At 40.8% G+C, this 27966-nt stretch overlaps 3 protein-coding genes across 13 annotated transcripts in view; 2 read left to right on the top strand and 1 right to left on the bottom strand.

The window, feature by feature from the left end:
- The first annotated feature begins 154 nt into the window (after positions 1-154).
- RBBP9 (RB binding protein 9, serine hydrolase) lies at positions 155-7598 on the top strand. Its single transcript, XM_027069511.2, has 5 exons — positions 155-342; positions 1550-1592; positions 2630-2735; positions 6019-6104; positions 6500-7598. The coding sequence occupies exons 1-5, from the start codon at positions 244-246 to the stop codon at positions 6724-6726; spliced, it is 561 nt and encodes a 186-aa protein (XP_026925312.1). The 5' UTR covers positions 155-243; the 3' UTR covers positions 6727-7598.
- On the bottom strand, positions 5236-23386 carry POLR3F (RNA polymerase III subunit F). 2 transcript variants are annotated; one of them, XM_015063248.3, is made up of 10 exons: positions 23176-23386; positions 21583-21700; positions 18745-18812; positions 18359-18379; positions 18167-18234; positions 16361-16473; positions 14209-14352; positions 13916-14023; positions 12172-12363; positions 5236-11160 (listed from the first exon to the last, which is right to left on the bottom strand). In XM_015063248.3, exons 1-10 carry the CDS (start codon positions 23235-23237, stop codon positions 11083-11085), a joined length of 972 nt encoding a protein of 323 aa, XP_014918734.1. In that variant the 5' UTR covers positions 23238-23386; the 3' UTR covers positions 5236-11082. The 2 variants fall into 2 exon arrangements, with proteins under 2 accessions (XP_014918734.1, XP_014918735.1); XM_015063249.3 differs by lacking the exon at positions 18359-18379.
- A 223-nt stretch (positions 23387-23609) lies between these two features.
- DZANK1 (double zinc ribbon and ankyrin repeat domains 1) overlaps positions 23610-27966 on the top strand; it is a 70847-nt gene continuing 66490 nt past the window's right edge. For 6 of the 10 annotated variants that reach the window (XM_053200290.1, XM_027069507.2, XM_027069501.2 and 3 more), the window contains exons 1-2: positions 23997-25835; positions 26338-26498. In XM_053200290.1, the coding sequence (XP_053056265.1) occupies positions 26390-26498 (109 nt within the window). In that variant the 5' untranslated portion in view covers positions 23997-25835; positions 26338-26389. Of the gene's footprint in view, positions 25836-26337; positions 26499-27966 lie in introns of all 10 variants that reach the window. The other 4 variants (XM_053200285.1, XM_053200286.1, XM_053200288.1 and 1 more) reach the window with 4 other exon arrangements.

Raw genomic sequence — 27966 nt, 5'->3', positions numbered from 1 at the left:
GGCGAGGAGGGGACCAGAACGCTAGCAAGAGGCAAGTGAAAGGCTTTTTATATTTGCTGGAAACTCGGAAGTTTGCTTTGGCCACCTTCTTCAGTTAAGGGCGGCCAGAGTCCAAGAGCCGGCCCACCGGCGCCCCAGAACTACAATTCCCAGAATGCCACAGTGCAGGCTCCCCGCGGATGCAGTCTCAGGCTCCCGGCCCTGCAGGCCCTGCTGCTGGTCCACATCAGCCCCTCTGCGCTCATGGCTTCCCCGAGCAAGGCAGTTATTGTTCCTGGGAATGGAGGTGGGGATGTGGCCACCCACGGCTGGTACGGCTGGGTGAAGAAGGGGCTGGAGCAGGTAAGAGACAAGCCTGACCACGCTGGGAGCCTTGAAGGGACAGCGGGGACAGTGGACTGAAGTTTGAACGTGTGTTCACCTCGTCCCCAGCCCCCCACCCCTTCAGCGAAGCCCTGTGTTTCACTGCTCTCCCCGCTGCCCTGTCTCAAACTCTAGAACTAGTGGTCAGAATTTTGGTGGATAAAACTGCCCGGAAGACTTCTCTGAAGATTCAGTGGTTAGAGTACAAGGCACCACCTCTTAGAGCACCCCCCTGTCTCTCTACATCTGTTGCTGGTTCAGATTTGGGGCTTACTAGATAAGTGTATCTCTGTCTTCTCTGCTTCCTGCCTCAGATAAAAAAAAAAAATCAGTATGTAATATTTAATATAGGAAAAAGATGAATGTAACATACATGGAAATTGTGAAGTATAATGTAATGAATACCTGAGACTCCATAACCAAACTAAACTCTGCAACATTAACAATACCTTGGAAGCCACATGTATACCCCCCCAATCCCATTTCCCTGAAATTTTTTTCATTTGCTCCTCTTTTAAAAATGAACATACCTTTGCAGCTATGTGGGTATACTTTGAACAATATCTTATTTAATTTGGTTTCTTTGTGAGCTTTACACAAATGGCATTGTGTCCCACTGTAATTGTCTTGTGCATCTTGATTTTTTTTTTTTAACCTCTTCCATAACCAGTCAATAGGACTGCTTCCTGGGTTGCCATCCTTCAGAGCTCTAGAGTATGTGTCTAGAAGAAAATTTCAGGTTGTGGCTGAAAACCAAGGCCAGAGCTACAGATCAAAAAGAGCAGGACTGAAGCTGTCCAAGAGGGTGGGATCTCCAACTTTCTGTACCACATTTTGTACTATGTTTTACCTACTTCCTGGTGCACAGTCTTTTTGACTCCAGTTTGTCTAGCATGCATTCATTCATGATGCCTCTGTAGATACATGCCTACGGTGATAAACAGAGATGCACAAATGCAAATATGTACAGAGCTGGCTAGGTAAGAACTACAGACAGAAGGCAGTTTATCAGGAGGGATTGTCTGTTCACATGGAATCCAATGGCACTTAACCTGCTTCATTTCATAATGTAAGCAAAGACTTATTGAATTGATAGAGATCATATCAGGTGTCTCATTTCTTATTAGCAAAGTATTAGTTGTAATTAAGCTCTTTATTATAGCTTTTTTTTCCCCTCATGTCATAGATACCTGGTTTCCAGTGTTTGGCTAAAAACATGCCTGACCCAAGTAAGTTTTAAACATGTTTTTAAATAGCCTCATCGTGTTGGGTTTTGATCTTGCCATTTTCCTGGTATAGAACAGGAATATCATAGTAGAGAAGCCAAAGGGAGTATATACCTAAGAATGAATGAAGGCAAGTAGTTTGGGGAAAAGGGTGTAAACCAAAAAGCATCATAGAAAATTCTAGTAAGGATCGAGAAAAGCACCCGGGCTTGGTAAAATTTAATTTTCCACTTTTTAAGCAACTCAGTTTTCCCTTCTATAAGTCAACAGATTCAACAGATATTTTCAGACAAAATGTATGAGTGTTTCATGTGAGACAGAGATATGATAAAACTTCACAGCACCTATATGAGATCCAAATATTTAAAAATGTAACACTGCCACTTTTGTTCTGACTATGCCCATGACTTGTGTCAGGAATTTCCTCTTAGGAAAGAAAGATATTTATACATGTGAATTTGAGAATGTTGTCTAGAGTTATTTCTTTTTTAAAAAATTTTTAAATTTATTTTTGAGAGAGAGAGAGGCAGAGTACGAGCAGAGGAGGGGCAGAGAGAGAGAGGGAGACACAGAATCCAAAGAAGCCTCCAGGCTCTGAGCTGTCAGCACAGAGCCCAATGCGGGGCTCAAACTCATGAACCATGAGATCATGACCTGAGCTGAAGTCGGATGCTTAACCGACTGAGCCACCCAGGTGCCCCTAGAGTTATCTCTTAAGTTTACATTAAAGCTGCAGAATTATATTTTTATTATTTCCTCAGTATTTTCTTATAAGAACATGGTAAAATAAAAAAAAAATACAAGCCATATATATATATATATATATATATATATATATATATATATATATATATATAGACTTGAGTCTCTCAAACAGCAACATATAAATCTTTGGCTCTATTGAAACAGCCCCGTCTCCTATGTGGTCCTGAAGTTCTTAAGTTGAGAAATGCTAAGTAGTCCTCTGTCAGAAAGGTGGGGTGGTATTAGACTAAGACTGTCCCTATCAAATGACACTCTTTCTTTACCCCGAACCTTAGTTACAGCTCGAGAGAGCATCTGGCTGCCCTTCATGGAGACGGAGCTGCACTGTGATGAGAAGACCATCATCATAGGCCACAGTTCTGGGGCCATTGCAGCCATGAGGTGCGATCCTTGTTCAATAGTCACCCTGTGTGGGCTCCAGCTGGCTTACAGACCTCACTTCAGTTCCTTGAACTTGCCAACTCTGTACCTACCTTAGGCCTGTGCTGGCCCCTGTTCTACCTGGTATACTGTTTCTAGGTACTTGCATGGCTTTCTTTTCTTTAAGTCTCTACTTAATGTCTCTTTTCACTGAGGCCTACTCTAATCACTCCAAATGAAACAATGGCTCCTATTCCCTTTATATCTTGGTATCCCTCTTTTAATCTATTACACTTTTCAACATCTGATGTCTTGTTTATTTCTTGCCTGTCTCTGGCCAATAAAAATGTAAGCAACATGAGGGTGGGGCTTTGTTCACTCTGACACTGGGACCTTAGTGCCTAGAAGAGTGTCTGCCATATGGTAGGTGCTAAGGTGCTAAATAAATATTTGTTGGAGGGCAGAGGCTGTTACACCACCCTCCACCACTCCCCCCCCCACCCAGTCCTTAGGATTCATGATACTTCCTGATGCTCTCGGTTATAACATCATGTCTCTCCCTTTAGGCTTATGAGGCCTAGAGGATAGGACTTAGCTGGCTGAATAAGCATATTAGGGTTGGGTTTCTTGCACATTTGCTAGGCTGGATGAGGAAGGAATATAGTTTTTGTGTAACCTCTTGTCCCAAGCAGTCGCTCAGGCTGGCATATAAATTGCATGTCAGGGAACCCTGCCAAATTCCATAGCCTTTCTGCCATTTGAAGCTATGAGATCATGCTTTCCAGTGTGGAGCTTAGTGTTCATAAGCTGCCAAAGGTTGTCTGGAAAATGAAGAAATCCCTTTATGCTGAAATCTGTACCAACTCAAGGCCAACTGAATTTTTCTCAGGCTATTGGCTAATAAAGATGTGTCTTCTTTTTAAAAAAAATTTTTAAATATTTATTTATTTTGGGGAGACAGAGAGACAGAGTGCAAGCAGGGGAGGGGCAGAGAGAGAGGAAGACACAGAACCCAAAGCAGGCTCCAGGCTCCAGGCTGTCAGCACAGTGCCCAACGCGGGGTTCAAACCAACGAAATGAAGCATGGGATCGTGACCTGGGCCAAAGTTGGATGTTCAACTGACTGAGCCACCCAGGCGCCCCAGATGTGCCTTCTTTTAAAGATCCCTGTAACTGGGGCACCTTGGGTGGCTCAGTCGGTTGGGTGTCTGACTCTTGATTTTGGCACAGGTCATGATCTCATGGTTCATGGGTTCGAGCCCCACATTGGGCTTTGTGCTGGCAGGGCAGTGCCTGCTTGGTATCCTCTTTCTCTGCCCCACCCCTGCTCATGCTCTTTCTCTCTCTCTCAAAATAAATAAATAAATAAAAAAGATCCCTGGAGCACCTGGGTGGCTCAGTCGGTTAAGCGTCGGACTTTGGCTCAGGTCATAATCTCACGGTTTGTGGGTTCAGGCCCTGCTTGTCAGGTTCTGTGCTGACAGCTCAGACCCTAAAGCCTGCTTCAGATTCTGTGTCTCCCTCTCTCTCTGCCCTTCCCCTGCTTACGTTCTGTCTCTCTCTTAAAAATAAAATAAAAAATAATAAACTCACTGCAGGATTGTCTGCAACCTAAAAATTAACATCTAAAGTTAAGGTAGGCAAGGAGAAAATACATGCCAGTATGTGATATAAGACGGTAGGGGAAAAGGATATTGGTAGAGCCACAGAGGACCACCCTGCGGATTACTTACTAATCACAAAGTGGACAATTGTGTCTTTACAATGGATATCTGATATCACCTTAAGTAATCAAACTTAATCTCACCAATAAAGGGACACTGGCATTGTGTGTCTCTGATGTGATGGAGTGGGAAGGACACATTGCCTATGTAGTATTCTTGCCAAAAATGTTTAACCTCTGTCTAATCACGAGGAAACAAAAATTCAATTTAGGGTTGATATACAAGACAATTAATTGGCTTATTAAACTCTTAGAAAATGTCAATGTCATTTAAAACAAAAAATTTAAAAGGGACTAAAGAGTCATGAAAACCAAATGCAATGTGTGATCTTTGACTGATTGAAAAGCAGTTTTGGGGTGCTTGGTGGCTCGGTTGTTTAAGTGTCTGGATCTTGATTTCGGCTCAGGTCGTGATCTCAGTTTGTGAGTTCAAGCGCCATTATCAGGATCTGTGTTAAATGTACTGGGTGTAATAATGGCACTGTGGATATGTAAGAGAATACCTTGTTCTTAGGGGACACAGTTGATGTATTTAGGTGTGAAGTGTGGTAAAATTAATGAATCAAGTGCTTGTTGTTCTAACTGTCCTGTGGGTTTGAAATTTTTCAAAACAAATTGTTGGGTAAAAAGTTTAGACTGCAAAACAAAATACCAACCCTAAATTTTTCCTGGCACAAAGGCCCCTTGAAGCTATTACTATTCCACATCTTTCCCTAGCCTAATCTTTGCCGAGTGTCTGCTTGTGGGCACTGTACTAGGCACCAGGGTCATAGAAATCAAGAAGGCTCACACCTGCCCTTAAGGAGCTGAAGGTTTATTGGGGAAGACAGATATAATACAACGCAAAGAGTAATACAATACAATGTGGAATGTGCAGCAAAAGAGGTACATTTCCGCTATGGTACAGTATTTCTTAAAATACGGTTCACAGATCACTTGTATTAGTCATCCGGGTTGGGGGGGAGGTGTCATGCCTTAAAATGCAGATCCCTGGGCCTCATACCAACTTTGAATCAGATGCTCCGGGACTGAATCTACATGTTAACCAACCAAGCAATGCTGATGCATACTGAAGGTAGGTTAATAGGCACATCAAAGAGAATGATTACACTTAAAAAAAAAATTTTGGGGGGGGGGGAGAGTGCAATCACGGGAGGGGCAGAAAGAGGGGGACAGGATCTGAAGCAGGCTCTGCTGTGACAGGCTGACAGCAGCAAGCCTGATGTGGGGCTCAAACTCATGAACCGCGAGATCGTGACCTGAGCCGAAGTTGGACACTCAACCGACTGAGCCATCCAGTTGCCCCCACTTTTTGTTTTTTTTGAAAGGATTACCAAAGAGGTTTGGACTACCTTGAAAAATAAGTAGAAACTCATCAAGTAGCCAAGGGTAATTTATTAACCACTGGGCTTGGAGTTCTGTAGTTTCCTTACTTTTTTTAAATTAGCCTCAACAGCACTTGTTTTCTGTAAGCTAGATCAAATGAGTTTTCATGTGTTTTTTTGTTTTTGTTTCTTTTTTTACTTTTCGGCAATCAGATTTAACATTAAGTATTAGTTGACATCATTTCTCTTTCTCCAGGTATGCAGAAACACACCGAGTATATGCTATTGTGTTAGTGTCTGCATACACCTCTGACTTGGGGGATGAAAATGAGCGTGCCAGTGGTAAGTTTGAAACCAATTCAGAAAAGCCCTTCCTCTAATCACAGGGCTACCTGTTCAGGTTAAACAGTACTGGCTTTTGAATAGGCTAAAAAAACCCTCTCGTAACAGATGAGAAACATTTGCTGCCCTTCTTTTTTACAAATTAGACCCTTTGAGAGGTGATAGACCATTTTCTAATGCATTGAACCCTAGAGGCCTGATTTTATCTGAGCCACATACACCCCTTCACAAATAGCTATGGTATTAAGCCCTACGGATTTGAAAACTAATGGACTTGTAACTCACAGGCTCGGATTCTGTGTGTCTGCTATGGTCTTCACTAGATATTTTACCATGGCTAGAATGGGAATTATCCATGGGCGGTAATAGGCTATATGTGTATTTTTTTCCCATAGGATACTTCAGCCGTCCCTGGCAGTGGGAGAAGATCAAAGCCAACTGCCCTTACATTGTGCAGTTTGGCTCCACTGATGATCCTTTCCTTCCCTGGAAGGAACAACAAGAAGTGGCTGATAGGTTGGAAGCCAAATTGTACAGATTCACTGACCGTGGCCACTTTCAGAATATGGAGTTTCATGAACTGATTAGCGTGGTAAAGTCTATGCTGAAAGTACCAGCATAGGTAGGATTACTTCTGCTATTTTACATTCCAGTGTAGGGGTAGAGCAATGATCAGGTTATTAATAGATAAAAATTATCTATTATGAGATGATTAGTAGACACATAAAACAGATCAAAGTTCCGGAAAAATAACCCAGAAGTTCAATATTCAAACTAAGTTACAAACTGCGTTTCCATTTTCCATTGGATTTCTATTTCACAAACTGCCATGAACTAAAGCAGTATTTTTCTCATTTGATCAGGGACATAAGGACAGTTTAACCACCTTTATCTGTCCAAAGTGAGTAAGATAGAAGTGGAATCCAGCTTTCCTGATTCCCAGTTCACATTAAAACTAGTTTGTGTATGTTGTAGGAGTTGTACTCCTCTTTGAAATGAACCTTTTTCTAGTTGGCAGCGTGGGGTGGGGTGAGGAAAACGACTAAAGATCCAGAGTGTTGGCTTAGAGCTCAAAACACTAGCTGTTCTGAGCTGGCCCAAGACATTAAACCCAGACTGGGGCCTTCATCTTTGACCCCTGCCCAAGTCCTTCAAACATGTTGAGGGAGAGGGATACATATGGATCTAAGAGTTGGGTCTGCCAGGTCGGGCAGGGAACAGAAGCCCAGCCTGTACAAATATGTCAGCATAGCCAACCAGATGTGTGCTAGACCAGCGTGGTGGGAATTTGGGCAGCATGGAGAACTCGTGCCCTTTCTAAATCGTTGCCATCTGGGAAGGTAGCAGGGTGTTGCCAATTTTCTGATTTTTTGAGGGAAAAACTTCATGCAGTGGTTTTCATATCTAGGGACTATATGTTTATATACACAGTTTATATGTATATGAATTATGCCCAATATATGTACATATGGATTACATAAGTCGACAACGACGGCGTAAATAAAAAATGTACAAACACTGCAAGACACACAAAGTCCAAGCCGCCCATTTGTGACCTCTGCCATTAGGAATTAACTTATCCAGGTGCTTCAAATGATTCTCTCTAAGCCTGAAAAATGAATTATGTCAAAGGATGAAATCATGGGAACAATTTAGATTTTGTTATAAAATTCTAAGTAATCTTTCCATACTTCAAATTTTGTTCTGTAAAGAGTTCTACCTTTTAAATTCTATGTTCCGTTAGCTCACTTTCAAGCATCATTCCACTTTTCTTCTGATCATACTCCTTCAAAAAAATTGTTTTTTCTTTCCAATATTTTTTGGCTGTTACAATCCCTAAGTATTGACTCAAAACAATTTCCAGTGACTTTGTACATGTTACAGAACCTTATGTTTGCTGCAAAAATATGAATTAACTCACTATTTATGTCTACAGGAGATTCAAAGCCACCATTTTAACCTGAAAAGTCTTGGCTTCTAAATGTGCTCAAAGAAAAAATGGAAAGACTCTAAACTTTTAATAGCAGTTATCTTTGGGGAATGGGAATTTTAGGTACAGTGTGAAGGAAGTCTCCTTTTTATTTTGTACACCTGGGGATTGAGTTTGTTGTAGTGAACATGTATTACTTTTATAATTAAAATGACTATGTTTAAAACAACTCATTTGACATGTTAGTGAGAAGCAAATTAGATAAATCAATTGAGTAGTAATTTTCTTAAAGATGTTTGATTTGACCAAGTCTATAACCAAAGTTTGATTCTATTTGAATTGTGTGGAATTAGTAATCGTTCTACTTACTCTTGGCCTTGTTTTCTGAAGTCCTTTTTCAAAAAATTACAAACTTACACTACAAATAACAGTTAATAATATTTTGTCCTCTTTCTCCACAGAAAAATACATACAAGTGAGAAATACTTTTGATATCCTTCATTCCTATAATTAACATAGACCTACGTGACTGTAAGGATTGTGCTATATAATATGGTAGCCAGTAACCACAGGTAGCCACAAATTGAATTCATTTCTTCATTCAAGTCTTAACAGTCACGAAGTGACAAGTGGGTACTTTTACTGAACAGCAGATGTGGAATACTGTCACTATAAAATGTCCAGCAGCAGTAATCTAGGGCATGTATTTTCTTCCCTTACCCACAATCTAATAATGAGTAATAGTTCAAAGTAAAAGTCACTCAACTTGAAATTACTTGTTTGACTAGTTTTTACTCAGCTGATCACCATAAAAATCATGGCTCATAAAATTTACTCCTCATCAAACGAAGCTCAGAGGAATTTTATAGAAGAATGCCACATAAACTATCCATTTAAACCACTGAATCACGGTCTCTCAGGATTGTCTGACTCCCTATGATCATTAGTAAGCAGAACAGAAGGGCCATGACAGACTTCAGGGTGTATCTCTTCTCAGGTGACCAAAATATCTTATACTAAATGGAAATCAACTGTAAGGATTAGGACTTCACCACAATTTGATTTTTTTTTTTTTAATTTTTTTTGGTGTCATGAGTCTAGAGCCCCATAATTTGTTTTGGTCAAAGTTTACTTCTGGTGGGTAAATATCTATTTAACTATATATCGGAGCTGCTGTTGTTTGGTTTTTTTTAACGTTTATTTATCTTTGAGAGACAGAGCATGAGTGGGGAAGGGGCAGAGAAAGTGGGACACAGAATCCAAAGCAGGCTCCAGGCTCTTAGCTGTCAGCACAGAGCCCGAAGTGGGGCTCGAACTCAAGAACTGCGAGATCATGACCTGAGCCAAAGTTGGATGCTCAACTGACTGAGCTACCCAGGCGCCCTCAGAGGTGCTATATTTTTAAACTATTGTCTCTTTTCTCCTTCAGTTAATATTCAGAATGAAAGACCTGCTATGGGAAAACCATTTAAAGGGTCTCTTTATTCTGGTGAGTCAATGAACTTTTGTTGTAGCCTTTGATTGTAAGCTTTAAAAACCAATCTTTGGCTATCAAGACATAATACAAAATCTGTAGTTAATACATGAACTGCTTCCTTCTCCCTACATCTGCCTCTCCCCCCAACTTCAGTTTTCTCATTAAATAAGACTAGCGCCTCTGTGACAGGCCAGGTTCCAAGAAGGACAAATAATGTTCTTACTATTCTAGCTTTCCTTGGGGGTGGAAGAGAAAGGCTTGTGTAGTTTCAGGCTCCTAGATTCTTCTGTATCTTCTATATATTTAATACTTGAAATGATCCTTGTTTCAAAGTGCTGGTGTCATCGAATGCTATTTTATAGAGCTGGCCACAAACTCCATCTGGTTCTTAGTTCGTTACTGAGCTGATTTCCTTTTATTGATCCCATTTATCTCAAAGTTACCCTTCTGATGGTTGCCCACTTGGAGAATCTCCAAACTGGTAGTTGAACTCCGGTGTCAGTAGTAGCTGACCTTCAATTCCTTTCCCTTGGTCCCATACTTTTGGCTTGGACACAGAAATCACTGAGTGGAGGTACAAAGTGAAAATACAATAGCTGAGATCCTAAAAAGCTAACTTTTGTTCAACAGTACACTGAATAACCTAATGTTTTCTCTATGGCTAACGATTAGGACTGGAAGTACTATTAGAACTGAGAACAATTATAATGGCTTTCTGCTTAGCCTAGACTAATTACACCATGATTTTAGAAGAGAATAAGGAAACAAATCTAAAATAGGACAAGAAAAGAAGAATGGTATCCTGCTCACAATGAAGTATGAATGGAGGGTTATGGATTATGGGACAGTTCTAGCAAATAATACAATTGAACCACAGAATGAAACTTGGAAGACTTTAACAAAGGATCAGTGAAAACATTCTCTTGAAGATGAGAATAATCTAACTATGCACTAAAAATCCTTGATAATAGTCATCATTTGCATTTGAGGTAAGTACAAAGGCATAATCCTCTGAAATAATATTTCTGACATAAGGAATTAATAATGTGCAGAAAAGAGATGTTCCATTCTCTTCCCCACTCTTCCCTAAGTGCTATTCCTGCCCCATCACTTTTAATTACTTCTCAATGAAACCACTGAGGAAAGAGAAAACAAATGGCAATAGTGAAGTAGATGTAAAAAATTTCCAATGAAGATCTTAATAACTAACTTGGAAAAGGGCGTTTTTAAGCTCTAGCCATTATCATAGTATTTGGCAAATTTAGATTTATTGGCTTCTTTTTCCATGAACCATCACAAGTCTTGAAGGCTTCAGAAGGTGGTCTTCCAGAAGTTCTAAGTATTTATCGAAGAATGGATTTCAGTATTAGCCTTACCTGCTTCATATTCCATTGGCTACTCTACCATTATAAATTTAGTCTTCATAGATAAAAAAATATTTTTTCATAGCAGCTAGTCTATCCATTATTGTGAAGTTTGCTTTCAAGGGTATTTGATGTTCCATCACGAATTAAATTATTTGCTCTCAAAGTAACTTCATTTGCAAAATGTCAGTAAAGTTCCTAGCTCTCTTAAAATTCGAGCCACTCTGTCATATAAATACAGTTAGATGGTGAAATCTCACCACCTTCATGGCAGTCGTCAAAAACCTTTAAAAAGAAAAAAGTTTACAATCAAATGAGAGTTTTAAAATTATTATAGGTAAAGTCTTAAGTGTCAACTACAACTATACTTTTTGTTAACAACATATCCAAGACCCAACCATTCTCTAAAGCGGTATTAAAAGTGACACTTTGAAACTGAAAGAGACTAGAGCTGTAATAGGACCTGCTGTGTGATTATAAAGTTAGTTAATGAGAGACCTCTCACTGTAGCACTAAGATGACATGTTCTGCCCACTGGCCCAAAGGCTATTGGCAGGTAACAGGGATACAGGAAAGCAGATCTGTATGTGTGTTTGACTAGGCAAATGTTTCGTGTTTAACTACATTCTTTTTTGTGAAGGTGCTAAGCAGAATTCCCAATATGCTCGCTTTTTTCCCTAGGAGTTGACACGAGCATACAGACAGCTTAGGCATATAGACAAGGGCCAGTATAAAGAAATAAAACAGCAGCTATGAGGGCCGGGACAGGGCCTGCAGCATGCAGCTGGCAAGCAGTAAATGGGAATGGATGGATGGAGAGTGCTGGGGCATGCTGCAGGGGAAAGCACATCTGGATTTGAATCCTGATTCTTCCAAGCTGTATATCTTGTATCTTCCTTAGCTTCAAGCTTATGCAGAAATAACACCACTAGCTCCAAGGGACAGGAGAAGATTAAATGAGACCACATAAATCTTCAAGAACATACCTGGCCTGTGACACGTTCTCAGCAAATCCTATTTCCCTCCCTACTTAGGTTAAATGATTAGCCCTTGTTAAAAATTGTCCATTTTAGGGCCAAACCCAGAAAAACACAAATTTCCCTAACCTGGTTATTCTAAAAAGGAATGTAAAGCCATGACTTGTTCATCAAAGGCCTGTCATCAAAGTTTACGTGGAGGTTTGAGCAGCTGTTGGTCAACTCTGAGAATCAGAAAACTGGGGTGTGCTTGCTGGTAAGTTATGTGGCATTTGCACTTGGTGGCAGTCAAGTGTGAAATGAAGCCACTTTAACTCACCGGGCAGAGTCCACAGGGGGCCCGGACCAAACCTGTGGGCGGGATGATAGGATTGACTGCTCTATACAGTTTCATGTGTCCATCCACACTTCCAACTGTGCCTTCTTTTGCAGCGATGATAGTCATCTCTACTTTCCCGTCATAAATGAGTGTATTTAAGATAGTTTCAATGTCCTCCATGGACAATTCTACCTGAAAAGGGGACACATTAGAAAGGACACAGAAAGCACAGGAAGACATCCTATCTGAGAGTGTTTAAACAGTAAGGGTCGCAACTCCGCCATGAATGGGGAAGCATTGCGCCGATGGGTGATTTAAAGCACAGAGCTGAACAACAGCCCAAGCTAGCACAAAGCACTGAAATGCTAAGGACAGAACTCTAACCTCATCTGAATTTGATACTTTCTATGTTTCTACCCTTAGGTAAAATCTGGAAGTCTTATAAAGTAACATTTCCTTAGCAAGAACTTGATGTGGATTTATAAAATGTTCAAGCATAAAGTTATTTTAGATATCAAATTGTCCAAATTCCTAGTTTTTTACATAAATGAGAAATCTGTGTGGGGTATCTGGGTGGCTCAGTCGGTTAAGTGTCTGACTTCGGTTCAGGTCATGATCTCACGGTTCATGAGTTCAAGCCCCGCATCAAGCTCTGTGCTTACAGCTCAGAGCCTGGAGCCTGCTTCAGATTCTGTGTTTCCCTCTCTCTCTGCCCCTGCCCCACTCACGCTCTGTCTCTCTCTCTCAGAAACAAATAAACATTAAAAAAATTTTAAATAAGGGGCACCTGGGTGGCTCAGTCCGTAAACGTCTGACTTCAGCTCAGGTCATGATCTCGCAGTTCATGAGTTCGAGCCCTGCATCGGGCTGTGTGCTGACAGCTCAGAGCCTGGAGCCTGCTTCAGCTTCTGTGTCTCCCTCTCTCTCTTTGCTCCTCCCCCACTCATACTCTGTCTCTCTCTCAAAAATAAATAAGCATTAAAAAAATTTTTTTAAATAAATGAGAAATCTGGGGTCTAGGAAATGAAAACAGCTTGTCCAAATGGCCGATTCAATTTCTTCTCTGATTCTGAAAAGCATCCAGCACTATGTCTTTATATAGGTCTTCAAAAGAATATGCTGATGACGCTACTCGCCTCTTACAAGTTGGACAATACCAGTAAGTGACAACTGATGCTATTGAGGTTTGTCATCTATGTTGAAATGCCCCTGAGAAAGTCAAGACCTTGTCAGAAGAGACTTTTGAATTTTGGGAGTGCAGTGCACTGCCAGGCCTCTACACTGCTGCTCTATATGCCAAGCTTAAGTACATACAGATCACACAGTGCCTGATGGCAGGACAGTCACCTTTGTCTAAATGGCTTAGGACAGTGCTTTCCGAAAGTGGATTCTGCACAATGTTCACAGGTATCACCTCAAAAAAGGGTCTGGGTCAAATATGTTCAGAATACATTGTAAACTATACCCCTGTGATGAAGAGTAACTTTAAAAAATTAAAATGAAGGGGCGCCAGGGTGGCTGTCTGTTGAACTTCCGACTTCATACCAGGCCATGATCTCATGGCTCGTGAGTTCGAGCCCTGCCTAGGGCTCTGTGCTGACAGCTCAGAGCCTGGAGCCTGCTTCAGGTTTTGTCTCTCTGTCCCTCTCCCACTCATGATCTGTGTCTTTCTCTCAAAAATAAACATTAAAAAAATTTTTTTTAAATAAAAAATAAGACGAAAATTCAAAACCCAAGCTCTCACCTTACTGATCCCCAATTCACAGATGTACTTCCATACTTCATGTGATGAGGCAAATGAACTATTTCTTTGTATCATTGGATTCTGTTTGCTTTCTCGTGCTGTTTCTGCCTATAAGGGTAGAAACACAAATCTCAGCATAGTGTTTTCTGAATACAATTTATATAGTCTGAAAATCAACAATGGAATATACTGTTTAGTAAAAATTATCAACTTCACCATTTTCAAGTCCTATAAAATACGATATAAACTTTTTAAAAAAGATTTGCAGTGATGTGTCCTCAGTTATGCCTCACCTTGGTTTGTAGAAATTTAAAACACTGTTGGTTAAGCACCTCTACAAATTCTGATTCAAAATCCTGGTCACTGTACCAGGCTCCACCAGTCACAGACCGGTCTGGCTGCAGGTTATAGAGCATATATACTTTCTTTTTTGAGGCCTAGGAAAAAACATGCACAAGCAGATGTGGTTATAAGATAAATAAGTCTTCTGAAACTAAGATTAAAAAAAAAAAAACAACTCAAAACTTTGTATTTTAGAGCAGTTTTAGATTTACACAATTATTGTAAAGATGGTACATTTACCTTGTGCTCAGTTTCCCCTCTTATTAGCATCTTACATATTAGTAGGGTACATTTACTACAGTTAATGAACCAATATTGATACATTATTATTACCTAAGTCTATACTTTACTGAGATTTCCTTAGTTTTCCCCTAATGTCCCTTTTCTGGGTCAAGAACCTATTCAGGATACCACACTACATTTACTTGGTATGTTTCCTTGGCAACTTCTGGTTGTGACAGCTTCTCAGACTTTCCTTGTTTTTGAGAACTTGCCAGTTCTGAGAATTACTGGTTGGGTATTCTGTAAGATGCCTTTTGACTGGGATTTGTCTGATGTTTTTCTCAGGACTAGACCAGGAAAAAGACCACAGAGGAAGTGCCCTTCTGACCACATCCCATCAAGGGTACTCAATCGTCACCAAGTGATGATTGATTACCATCACTAAGACTTTTCAGTGTTGATGTTAACCTTGATCATGTGGCTTGAGGTAGTGTTTCTCAGCTTTCTCCACTGTAAACTTTCTTCCCTAGCCTTGCCATGTTTGGAAGGAAATCAGTACGCAGAGCCCAAACTGAAGGAGGGAGAGTTACGTTCTACTACCTAAATTACCTGGAACTCTTCTGCACAGGAGGTTTGTCTATTCTGCCTCTTTCCACTCATGGGAAGATGGGTCATTTATTTATTTCAACATTTATATCAGTATGGACTTAGGAAGATTTATTTTAGACTTTGGGTTACAATCCAATACTACTTCAGTTTGAAACCTTGAAAACATTGTGTAAATGAAAGAAGCTGATGCAAAAGACCACATACTGTATGATTCCATTTATACAAAATTTCCAGAATAGGCAGATCTGTAGAGACAGAAACTACATTAGTGGTTATCAAGGCCTACAGGCAGGGATGCAGAGGACTGACTGCTAGTGGGGTCACATTTCACGGGTGATGAAAATGTCCTAAAATTACAGCAGTGTGATGGTTGCACAACTTTGGGAATATACTAAAAACTACCAAACTGTACATTTTAAACAGATGAATCTTATGGCATGTCAATTTTATCTCAATAATAAGGCTGTTATTAAAAATAAAGGTGGAGAAGAAAGATTGGCAAAGTGAAGGTAGGTGATCGGTATGTGGAGACTTGTATTATTGGCTCTACTTTTGTGAAAATTTGAAATTATCCATTAAAAATGCAGAAGGGAGATAATGGTATAAACTAGGGATTGGTAAGGCAAAAATACTATTTGATAAATAAAATCTCTGATGAACATTGAATTCATATTTGCCAAAATCCGTGTTCAAGCAAACTTTAGGGGGAATCTTGGCTCTTCTGATACCTAAGTCAGTGTAGTCAGCAGCTGGTGTCCCTGATGCAGCCAGCTCTGGAGTGGAAGCCCCTGGAGGAGGTAATAGGGCTGGGGTGGGATGAGGAGAAAAAGAAACACCATGTACTGGAACAGACAGGGCAGAGACCTTTCTCTGACTTGTTTACTCACGTATCCCAAGCACTACAAGAGTACCTGGTACACAGCAAACACACAATAGCTATTTGTTGAATGAGTAATCTAATATGCCAGGATGGAGTAAATTATCTTACACACTGGAAATCCAGGAAAAATGCTCATGATTCCAAAAATTCTTTACTGAAGAGTAAAGTGGTTTTAGCTTTAATGTCGGGTGAGACACAAAGAGTTAATTAAGCAGCGATAAATCTAGGCAATATCTCCAAGCCAATCCAACTTGAGCTTAATTTTTAGAAATCGTTTTGACCAGTAGTTTTAAATCATGACACAGCTTACAGAACAATATAAATCTTGAAACGTACTTGGACCAGAACATATACAATGACCACTTGGGGGAAGAAAAGAGAAAACTACTCACTGCCACAGACTTAACAGCTTTGATAAGCTTTTTACTTTCCAAATTCTTTAGAATTTTGTTAATTTCTGTTAATGGCAAGTTACTTTTGTATCGGATATCTCTGCTCCATATTCCTATAAGAAAATAAAGTAAAATGAATTCAACACCATAGGATGTGTGTTTACAGTCCTACTGCTGTATCTCATGCCAAAACTATAACAAAGTATGTATATATATGTATATATCCCTAGAGCACAGCTATAGAGTGACTTAGAGGTAAGAATCTCAGATAACATAACATATAAAATGTTAAGTTATGTGCTCTATCTTCTAACCAGAAATTTCTTGGAATCCTAGCATGGCACCTTTCTAAAAACACTGAAAAAGATATTTTTTAATGGAAGGAAAGAATGGTACTGAATTGACTTACATTGTCTCTTCCATCCCCTTTTGCATCCCAACTTCTGTTTCCTATTATTTTTACTTTAGATTTGTCTTTTTTTTTAAATTTATTATTTTTTGAGAGAGAGCTCAAGTCAGGAGGGGGCGAGAGGGAGGAAGAGAGAGGATGCCAAGCAGGCTCTGCGCTGTCTGCAAAGAGCCCAACTTGCGGCTTGATCCCATGACCTAGGGATCATGACCTGAGCCAAAATCAAGAGTCAGATGCTTAATTGAGCCACCCAGGCGCCCCTACTTTAGATTGTAACTTAAGTTTGGGCCAAGGTCAGTTGCCACTGTCAGCGTAGAGCAAAAAATACGTTATGTAAGCATCTGTGTGCATGTATACCCATTACGTATACACGAAAACTGTATTTAAGAGATGAAATATGGAAGATTGGGGTTCTCACAGCCACCAAAAGCCCTGTGCAGGAGGCTATGGTTTCTCTCTGTTTTAAATGCTTATTTATTTAGTTTTGAGAAAGAAAGAGAGAGAAGGAGGGGCAGAGAGAGGGGGAGACAGAGAATCCCAGGCAGGTTCTGCACTGTCAGCCCAGAGCCTGACACGGGGCTCGAACCCACAAACCATGAGATCATGACCTGAGCCTAAGTTGGACACTTAACCAACTCAGCTACCCTGCCGCCCTGGTTACTCTTTTAAAAAAGGCTTGTATATGGAATTTTGTATAAAACATGTTACCCTATTTTCTTCCCAGCACAGAGGCATAATGAGATAGGAAGAAGTTTTTAAGATAGAGAATGCTTTTTTCATGAACCTATTTTTAAAATATTAATTTAACTTCTAATAAATATAAGAATGATATGATTTCAAATTATATCATGGTTGATACATTGTTGAAACTAGTATCAGTGACTCAAATCCTAAATTGTGATAACAGCAGTTTATATAGAATTCTGTAAGTGGGATAGATATCTAATAGTTGCTGAGGGACCTCAGTCAGGCACTGCCACACTGCACTAGACATCCCTCTGCTTTCTCCAAAAACCAGAGAGATGTTATTATCCATAATTTACAGATAAGAGGAAAAGGAAGAAACAAAGGCCTCCAAAGTTTAGAAAGAATTAAAAAACAAAACAAAACAACAACTCCTTAAGTTTTAAGCATCATAATTTAGAAGTTCCTTTCCATCTCTGCCCATAGCCATCTAGCTCCTACCCTCCCTGGAGGCAGCAATGGCATCACTTCTGGGTGTCCCTCAAGCATACGCACGTTACACGTTTATGTCATATCTCCTCTTCTTTTAACATACATGGCAGCATTCTCTATACATAGGTCTATAGCTTGGGAAGCCAGATCTCATTCCCTATTTCTGGACCTACAGACAAAGACCAGGAAGTTTTTTCCTGCTTCTTCCTTCACATGCTTACCTTTATTTCCTGCATCCTCTATGATTTGATATACCAGTTTTTCTTGGTTATCTGATCCTTTCATTTTACTGCAGGGGAATAAAGTAGAATTAAAAAGGCAAAGAGATACAGGATAATCTAAGAATCTACATAACTACTTGAATTAGTGAACAAGGTCATCACATTGACTTATTTACCAAAAGAAGGGCTTACCTTAAAAAGAATGAGACAGGGCTGTATGTACCAGAATGAAAAGATGTCCAAGATATAGTAAGTGAAAAAAACAAGTTGCAAAACAGTATGGATAGCATGATCCCATTTTTGTTAAAAAAAAAAGAAAAAAAAAGAAAAAAAGAGATTATATATATAGTATATAAATATATAATCATCTCTATATATTTATATATATACCTAGAAGAAAGGACATATACCAAATTATTAAGAGCAGTTATCTCTGAAAAATGGAACTCATGACAAGAGGCCGGAATGGTATGCAGGACAGATTACATTATGCAATTCTCTATTGACTTTTTTCCCCAAAACCATAGATTATGTTCGTAATAATTAAAGTTTCTAAAAATAAAAAATTGGGTGCTTACCCAGCATTCTGAGAATCCTTTATTCTATACAGAAGGCCTGTATTGCTCCTTAAGAGATCCAACTGACCCTAAAGTTTTTTTAAACAGAAAATAATAATGAATTATTTTGGAGCTATTTTAAATCAATCACAAATGTTAATGTATTCTTTAAAAGTTTACACAAACCAAAACATCCTGCCTTGCAGTTATTTGTTAGTTCCTCACTCAAGACTTCGGTCTTTGTCTACATATCACATGTAATATATTTTCAAAAACTTAGCCCTTTATGTTACCATTTTCCAAATTATATGCTGGTGTCCTGGCTTGGTTATATGACCAATGCATAAATAATTTTGAAGAAGCAGCTTTAGAATAATAAATAAAAATCCATAGTCAAATTCGAATAAATTCAATCAGTATATGTAATGTAAAGATAAATAATTTATATAAACAAGAAGTTCAAATAAAGGCTAACATGCATAAATCTATAACATGATGATTAACTAAACCTGACAAAATAGTGACATTTAGTGATTTGTGTGATTTCTGTTGTATTACATGAAAATTAGAAAGGTCAACCAATGAATAAAAGATGCAATAGTTTTGGTTTTATTTAACAAATCAAAAGTAAAGTAAAGCATGTCTGGCGTGCTTTTGAAATTCCTTGGGTGTGAACTCTGGAGCACTCAGGTGGCCATATTATGGGATTTCTGGCAGTTTGGGGAATCCATGGCTGGGAGAGGCCCCACTGCCGTGCGTTGAGACTGGGATGACACATGACTTAGAAACAGGCTTACATACGGATGAACAGCAATAACCTCCCTCCCCGAACCCCACTAAGTAGGAAAATCGAACCACAAAGTTCCATTTGGAGGTCGTTTAATTCAGCCCATGAACATTTCCTGAAAACCCATACTGTGATCCATGTTTGGTGGGGCACAAACATGAATTCTAAAAGAGAATCACACAGCCAACGTCAATGCTATCTTGTCGGCATCAACACAGAGGTAAGTTAAGGGTGGAATAGGCGCACAGAGAAGCAGCTTTGGCCCAACCTGGGGGGATTTCAGGGAAGCTTTCTGGGAGACAATAGCAGAGCTGAAGGAAGAGCTGAAGGAGAATGAATAATTTTCATGTAATACAACAGAAGTTAGTCTGTGAAGAAAGGGAAGAAGGGCCTTCTAACCAGTGAAGACAAAGGACCTGAGGCATGATGTGGCAGGAACCAAAGACAATCTGTTCCCCTGAACCCTAACTTTTGAGGCAGAGTGGGTAAGGAAGGTAGGGGCTCAGTGTGGTAAACCCAGGAGTGTGGACTTGAATCTGTAGTGTTGAGAGGATTCTGGGTCATGAATGACTTGGTCAGATCTGTATTATGATCAAGGGGCGCCTGAGTGGCTCAGTCAGTTAGGCATCCAACTCTTGTTCTCAGGGTCTTGATCTCAGGGTCGTGAGTTCAAGTCCCTCATTGGGCTCTGTGATGGGTGTGAAGCCTACTTAAAAAAAAAAAAAATCAGGCTGGCCGCACCGAGGCAGATGGAACCAGGAGAGCCGTTAGAATATACTGTGATAGTCCAGGAAAAAGCCAAGAGCCTGAACACATGCAGAGGTAGCAGGAATGGAAAGGAGGGAACAAATCTGAGAGCTGTTTATGAGCTAAAAGCAGCAACCCTTTGTGATTTACTGATAATTAAAAGTCATCATAGCTCCACCACTGCTTACAAACTGTAGACCACAGGCCTGGCAGCAGATGGGGCTGCAGAGATGGCGAAAGAGAGGGAGGTACTGAGGAGGATTTTCAGACAGAAAGCAAAGGGCTCAAAGGGTAGTCAGAGGACAAAAACAGTTTCAGTTGCCACAACCTCCAGCATCCCTTCCACTATCCCTCCTGGAGCTGAGTCCTTCACCATGGTGAACTGATTAGAAATCACCAACAGTACTAAAACAGGGCGAGCACTCCGGCCCACTGCTTATTTTTACAAATAAGGTTTTACCGGAATGCAGCCATGCTCATGTGCTTATGAATGGTTCATGGCTACTTTCCTGCAGAGTTGAGTAGTTATGACAGAAACCTTATGGCCTGCAAAGCCTACGACGCATACTATCTGCACGTTACAGAAAGTTTTCCAGCCATTGAGCTAGAAGGTCGAAGGGAGTAGTTTAACAGAACGTTCACCTGTCCTCAAACTTCCATGAGTCCTTAGTGTAGAAATCTTTTATTCAATTTCTACTACAACCAAAATGAAATGCTTTCAAGACATGGGAGTTTTGGTGATGGAGAAATGAAAGGAGAAATAGGCAGATTTAGAGGATGGGGTGCCACAAGGTGGGGTGTTTTGGGACAGTGTAGGAGAATGATATTAGGGCCCCAGGAGAAGAGAAGAGAGAAGAGCAGGTAGAAGGGCTTCAATGAAAAACCCCACTGCAGTGTGACTAGACTCATTCCTGCCTCCTGAAATGCTCAGAGTGAGGAGTGAGATTGTGGAGAATGAAACCCTAAGGAACCAACTCTGTGATAACCTGCAGAAAAACCAGATGGGGCATATTTCATAGGCAATGGCCCAACACCAACAGCAGGAAGCAAACAGAAGGTGAGAGCAGACTAGGCCTATGTGCCCCGTGTCTCACGATGACAATTAGGTTAACAAATACAACAGTTAAAACAATACATTTATTTCATTCTTCTTGTAAAATGATGTGTAATTATTTCTTCTTTCCTCAGTTCGGGCAGTCTGAGCTGTTTCCTGGTTTGGAGTCTTAACCTAACACACTTGAGAATGGTTTCACATCTACGTAACAGGAAGTAATGACAGTCCATAGCACATAAATAATTACATCAACTAGTTGAATTTGCCTTACCATGGACAGCAGTCTATTGATGGCCACTGCCCGCTGCTGGGCTTCTATATGAGGCATTTCATTCTGAATTACTTGGTCTGTGATTCCATGAGGGAACTGGTGACATAATTCTATAATCCTAGGAACAAAGGCAATAATGATTTTATTCATGTTCTGACCCATTTCAAGAGGCAATGAGGGAAAAATACAGGCAGAATGGTTTGAAATTGTGCCTTTTTTCACATTTGGCAGATGATCTAGGTTTCTATGATGGTTGTGAATCAAAGCATGTTAGGAATTGAGCAAGATAAAGTACATGTTTACATAATTACTACTATTTAAGGGAGTGTTTCTTTTCCTCACTAATATGAACTTTAAATTAGAAAAGTCAAATGAAAACAAACACAAAATATATTAAAGCTGGGGCTTCAATTTTCTCAGACAGAACAACTATGACAAAGTTAATATGCAGTTCATTGGGCAGTCATAGTCTGCAAGGAGGCAAATCAGACACGTCTGGTGGGAAGGCAAAATTTGTTATGCCAATTAACCACAACTGGGTCTGCTTTGGGAATTATCTATACCAAACAAAAATCAACCAAACTATCCACCTTGTCATAGGATCATCGTACATGTTTTCATAAGTTTGAGAAAGTCAAGGTCTTTAAAACTATGTGGTAACCTAAAAATATAAAATTAGGAGAGGCTTTAGGTGACCTAAACTCTCAAAAAAAATTTTTTTTGTTTGTTTTATATTTGAGAGAGAGCGTGAGCAGGGGAGGGGCAGAGAGGGAGGGAGACACAGAATTTGAAGCAGGCTCCAGGCTCTGAGCTGTCAGCTCGGAGCCCCACATGGGGCTGGAACCCATGAGCGGTGAGGTCATGACCTGAGCTGAAGTCGGAAGTTCAACCGACTGAGCCACCCAGGCGCCCCCCCCACCCCGACTTTTTTAAAGTTTTTTTTTTTTTTAATGTTTTACCTTACATTTGAGAGGGAGGGAGGGAGAGAGACAGACAGACAGACAGACAGACAGACAGCAGGGGAGGGGCTGAGAGAGAGGGAGACACAAAATCTGAAGCAGGCTCCAGGGTCTGAGCTGTCAGCACAGAGCCCGACGCGGGGCTCAAACCCACGAGCCGTGATAGGTAACCTAAAACCTTAAATACTGCACGGAAACCATTTGGCTTAGTGTTGCTTCAAAAATCCAAACTGCATCCTAATTTAGCCCAAACATTCTGTCGTGGGAGTTCCCTTAGCGACAAGACCGATCCTGGATCAGAGTACAGTACGTATCTACAAGTACTACGGGAAAAACGCCAACTCCTCTCTGGGCGTCGGTTACCTTAATGTAGGAAGAAAACACATCATCACAACTTTCCGAACAGCACCGGCGCAAGATCGGATACGTAAAGTTGCAAACTGTCAAGCTCGCCCGGAACTTCTTAAGAAGTCTGCGGTCCAGGGATGGGAGGGAGGCTCCAAACCCCACGAATCCCCTTCCTGTGCGCGCAGGTATCTGCCGATGGTGCCCGTGGAAGGGGTCCGCCTGCCCAAACGACCAGCCGCCTGAGGGGGGCTCCAGAGCGGGGAAGGAGCCTCACTCACTGGTTTACCTGTTTTCTATTTCCACGGGATCCGCGTCGGGTGGCTGTACCTTCACCTTCACCTCAGCCATCACTGCCCAGTTCCCGTCCCTCGTGGGAAGAGATGTTCGGAGTCGCCGGTTACCCAGCTGCGGAGCGAGGAAACCCGGGAAAGAAAGCACCAGGTTTGGCAAGGGGCCTTCTTCCTCGTGTCGCAGCCGGTCCTTACTTGTTCTGTCGGCCTGAGGTGGCCGAGCCGCGCCTGATCCGCTACGTCTTATTCTTGTTTTCAGAAGGTCAAAGCCTGTCGGACCAACGAGTCTGGTTCCCTCACTCTGTGTTGGATGTCACCTCTGAGCATTTTCCAACCTCTGTGAAGCCATATTCTCAGAGACCTGCAGTGAAGCCTTTAGGAAAGGCGCGCGAGGCCGGTACCAGTCCCCCGGCCAAGCGGCAGAGGCGGGGTTGGTTGCTAGGAAGTCGGTGTCCTCCAATCACCTGCCCGGCTCTCAGTGGGAGGGGCGCGGCTCGCAGCGTCTGTGGAAACCCAGGAGGCAGCAGAGGAGACGGCGAGAGGTGGTGAGAGGTGGGCTGCCTGACTGGGGACAGTGGCGGTACCTCGGTGATCCCAGTCCGGGTTCTGGTGGTCGAAGGAAGAGAGGGAGCAGGAGGAGAAGGGCCTCCCTCACTCCAGCCGAAAGGAAGCGGGCGTCCCTATCTGCCCCTGATGGACAGGGACTGGGACCGGACGGGGTTCCGGATCCGGGAGGCGAAGGGGCGGTCTTGATGGAAGGATTTAATGGGTGAGGGGTGCTGTTGACCCTACACTGCTGTTTGGGCCTAGCATGGTGGTCTACTTCTTGATCCTCTTCGCTTGGGGCCCACAGGCCGCCCCAGCCTCCCAAGGGGTAGCTCCTACTTGCTGCGCGTGTTATTCCTTCCCCTATATGTATAAATATACATATTTATAATATAATATATTTAATATATATTTATAATATATATATTAAATATATATTTATAATATAATATATTTTTTATATATGACTAAATTTTCAACTTTTTAAATTTTAATTGCCTCTTACTTAAGTGGAAAAATGAGAAACGGCACCTTCTTCTTCCCTCCTTCTCCCTCCCCCCTGCCCCAGTCCAGCCACCCTTCTGTAGAGGATATTACTCTAAAATCGGCATCTGCAATTTACATTTGTAGCCTTTGACCTGGAACTATCCAACCAGGCATTAATTTCACTTCTTAAATTTATTTATCCAAGTTTTGGGAATATAGTCTGTGACAAAATTCAAGCCACAAGCTGTTCAGGGCAGCATTATTTACAATTACCAACCAAAGCTAAAAAGAAACTAGTAATAGCCTAAATTCCCAACCACACAATGATAAGATTATATAAGTATATGGAAAACTGTAAATAATAGAGTGAGAGTGCAAGAAGTATACTGTAAAAATGTAATGAACATATAGATTATAACTGAGTGAGACTATATATCCATAATCACTGAAATTTAAGGGGTGCCTGGGTGGCTCAGTCTTGAATGTCCCAAAGGTCATGATCCACTCAGGTCATGATCCCAGGGTCATGGAATGAAGCCCAGCACTGGGTTCTGTGTTGAGCGTGGAACCTGCTTAAGATTCTCTCTCTCTCTCTCTCTCTCTCTCTCTCTCTCTCTCTCTTTCTCTCTCTCTCTCTCTCTTTCTCTCTCTCTCTCTCTCTCTCTCCCTCTCCCCTCCATCTCTCCCTTTCTCAAAAAAAAAAAAGTTATTGAAATTTGAAAAGGTGACACAGAGATGTAAATGGTTGTTGTATTAAGGTGACGGTTATTTTTCCCCTGTATATCCTTTATGTATTAAGAATCATACTCCCTCCCACAGAAAAAGATCAGTAAGGCCTCCATACTTGTACTTAACTGTTTATACAGTAGATAGAGTGGGAGACTTTTTTTATTTATTTATTTTGAGAGAGAGACAGAGACAGAGAGAAAGAGAATGTGAGCAGGAGAGAGGCAGAGAGGGAGAGAGAGAATCACAATGAGGCTCTATGCTAACCACTTGGGTCTTGATCTCACTGATGGTGAGATCATTACCTGAGCCAAAATCAGGAGTCAGACCCTTAACCAACTGAACCACCCAGGTGCCCCTAGAATGGGAGACTTTTTGTTCATTGCTCACTGTTTGTATCTGTTCCAGCTTCCTTTCAGCTGAGGCATGATACTCTGCCATCCTTCTAAAATTTCTTTGCAGCTTTCAAATGCAAGAACCACTTGGCCACAACAGTAGGGCCTTGAATGTGGAGCTTTCCCAAGGGAGTTGGCTCTAAATTAACATTTCATGACACGTACAGAGTTACTCTGCTCCTCTTGTGTGATGAGTTGCCCTGAATCCAGGAGAGGTGGCACATTAATAAGAGGCAGGAAAGGGTGATAGTGATCTAGGGGGGCCTCAGATCAGATCATGAGTAATGGTCTCTGTTCTGATGTACCGTAGTCTCCCCTTATCTGCAGTTTTGCTTTTCATGGTTTCTCTTACGTGCAGTCAACTGGGGCGTGGACGCAGATGATCCTTTTCCTGATGTTAGAAGGTCAGTAGTAGCCTAACGCTACATCACTGTGCCTCAGTCACTCACCTTACTTCATCTCATCATGTAGGCATTTTATCATCTCACATCATCACAAGAAAGGTGAGTACAGTACAATAAGATATTTTGAGAGAGACTACATTCACATAACCTATTACAGTATGTTGTTGTAATTGCTCTATTTTATTACTGTAGTTAATCTCTTACTGTGGCTAATTTATAAATTAAACTTTATCATAGGTATGTATAAATAGGGAAAAACAGTATATACAGGGTTTGGCACTATTCATGGTTTCAGGCATCCACTGGGGGTCTTGAACATTTCCCCCATGGATAAGGGAGGGACTACTGTATTCGTTTAATTTGTTCATGTACAATAATTCTATTCCTATATCCCATTTGTTCGTGCTCTTTTCCCAGAAGTGAGGTAAGTATTTAGATAGTTAAAATTCCACACGAGACCTCAACAGAAAAAATGCATCTGAAGCAATAATTGTTTGAGTTAAAAACGAAATAATATTTTTAGGTGGTATTCTCTTTAGTTTTTAGTAGTTTTGCTGTATTTAAACAAGTGCTTCTCTTTGACTTTTGTATTCAAATGTAGGTGCCTATTGGAATTTATATTCATCCACCTTTTTTTAATGTAAGGAGGGAAAATGACTGCTGGTTCAGTGTGTGTCCCTCAGATCATACCACTGCGAGTGCCTCCACCTGGAAAAGCCAACCATGAAATTGATAACAATACACTTTTAGAAATGAAATCAGGTAAGAATCACATGTACTTGAAATTACGTAAAATAACATTGCCACATTTCTTATGTTCATCTCGTTGATTTCTCACTTTGCGTGCCTTCTACAATTAGGACCTTGGGGATTTTGTACAAGTCCCAAAATTTGCAATAGCATTGTACTTGGTGGTTTATGGAGTCGTGTATATTTAAATTAAAATGGTTAGCTTTGAGGCATCTGGGTGGCTCAGTCGGTTGAGCGTCTGATTCTTGATTTCAGCTCAGGTCATGATCTCATGGTTATTGGGGTCAAGCCCCACATCAGGCTCTGTGCTGGCAGTGTGGAGCCTGCTTGGGATTCTCTGTCTCTCCTCTCTCTCTCTGCCCCTCCCCCTACCTGCACGTGCGTGCACTCTCTCTCTCAAAATAAAAAACATTTAAAAATAAATAAGTAAAATGGTTAGCTTTGACCAACCTTTCATTTGTTTCAGTACACAGTTGCAGCAATGCCTTGACTCACATTAGCCTAAGTGACTTCCTTAGGATTCTTATTATTTTGCTGGGATAATAAATTTGACCTACTAACACAGGTTTTGCAGTCAGGCATATTGGAGATTAAATCCTGACTTTGACAACTTCTAGTGATACATTACTGAGCCTTTCTGAGTCTGAGTCTGCGTTTTTTCATTGTTAGACAGTGAGAATATTATCAGCCATTAGACCCTGTGTCAGGGTCTGGCACATTAGTAATGCCCAAATAAATCTTAACATTATTACAGAAAGAAAGCAGTGAATACATTTCCTGGTAATGACAGGAATGTATATACATGTACTCGTATATATATCTACATATATTTGTACATGTGTATGTGTGTGTGTGTGTGTGTGTGTATATATATATATATATATATAAAATTAACATAAGGAGAAATTAAACCTTTGTTTTTAATTTGAGAGAGAAAGAGCACATGAGTGGGGGAGAAGGGCAGAGGGAGAGAGAGAGAATCTTAAGCAGGTACCATGCTCAGCACAGAGCTTAACATGGGGTTTGATCCCGCAACCCTAGGATCATGACTCGAGCCAAAATCAAAAGTCAGATGCTCAACCAACTGAGACACCAGGCACCCCTTTATTTTATTTTTTTTAAGGTAATGTCTGTGCCCAATGTGGGGCTTGAACTCACCACCCTGAGATCAAGAGTAACATACTGGGGCTCCTTGGGATTCTCTCTCTCCCTCTCTCTTTTTGCCACGCCCTCACTCATGACTATGTGCTCTCATTCTCTCTCAAAATAAACATCAAAAAAAAAAAACCCAACAAACCAAACAAACAAACAAAAAAAGAGATCCATGTTCTTACCCAGCCGGGTGCCCTGGGAAAGTTTTATAGATAAAATATATGAGCAAATACTTGCTTTAAAAGATTTTGAAGTTCCAATTATATATTTCAATAAATAATGTGTCAAAACTACTTATCTATATTTTATGGTGACTCCTGTACTTCCT

Source organism: Acinonyx jubatus, chromosome A3 (genome assembly GCF_027475565.1).
Source record: "Acinonyx jubatus isolate Ajub_Pintada_27869175 chromosome A3, VMU_Ajub_asm_v1.0, whole genome shotgun sequence".
NCBI lineage: Eukaryota > Metazoa > Chordata > Mammalia > Carnivora > Felidae > Acinonyx > Acinonyx jubatus.
Note: the sequence above shows the minus strand (reverse complement) of the source record. Positions and strands in the feature narration are given on the sequence as shown.

Coding starts and splice junctions, on each gene's coding strand:
- RBBP9 (XM_027069511.2), top strand. CDS start 244: ATGGCTTCCCCGAGCAAGGCAGTTATTGTTCCTGGGAATGGAGGTGGG. Junction 343..1,549: donor TGAAGAAGGGGCTGGAGCAG/GTAAGAGACAAG, acceptor CTCATGTCATAG/ATACCTGGTTTCCAGTGTTT. Junction 1,593..2,629: donor TAAAAACATGCCTGACCCAA/GTAAGTTTTAAA, acceptor CCCGAACCTTAG/TTACAGCTCGAGAGAGCATC.
- POLR3F (XM_015063248.3), bottom strand. CDS start 23,237: ATGGCTGAGGTGAAGGTGAAGGTACAGCCACCCGACGCGGATCCCGTG. Junction 18,813..21,582: donor TCAATAGACTGCTGTCCATG/GTAAGGCAAATT, acceptor AAAAAACTTTAG/GGTCAGTTGGATCTCTTAAG. Junction 12,364..13,915: donor GTGAATTGGGGATCAGTAAG/GTGAGAGCTTGG, acceptor TCCCCTTTTCAG/GTAGAATTGTCCATGGAGGA.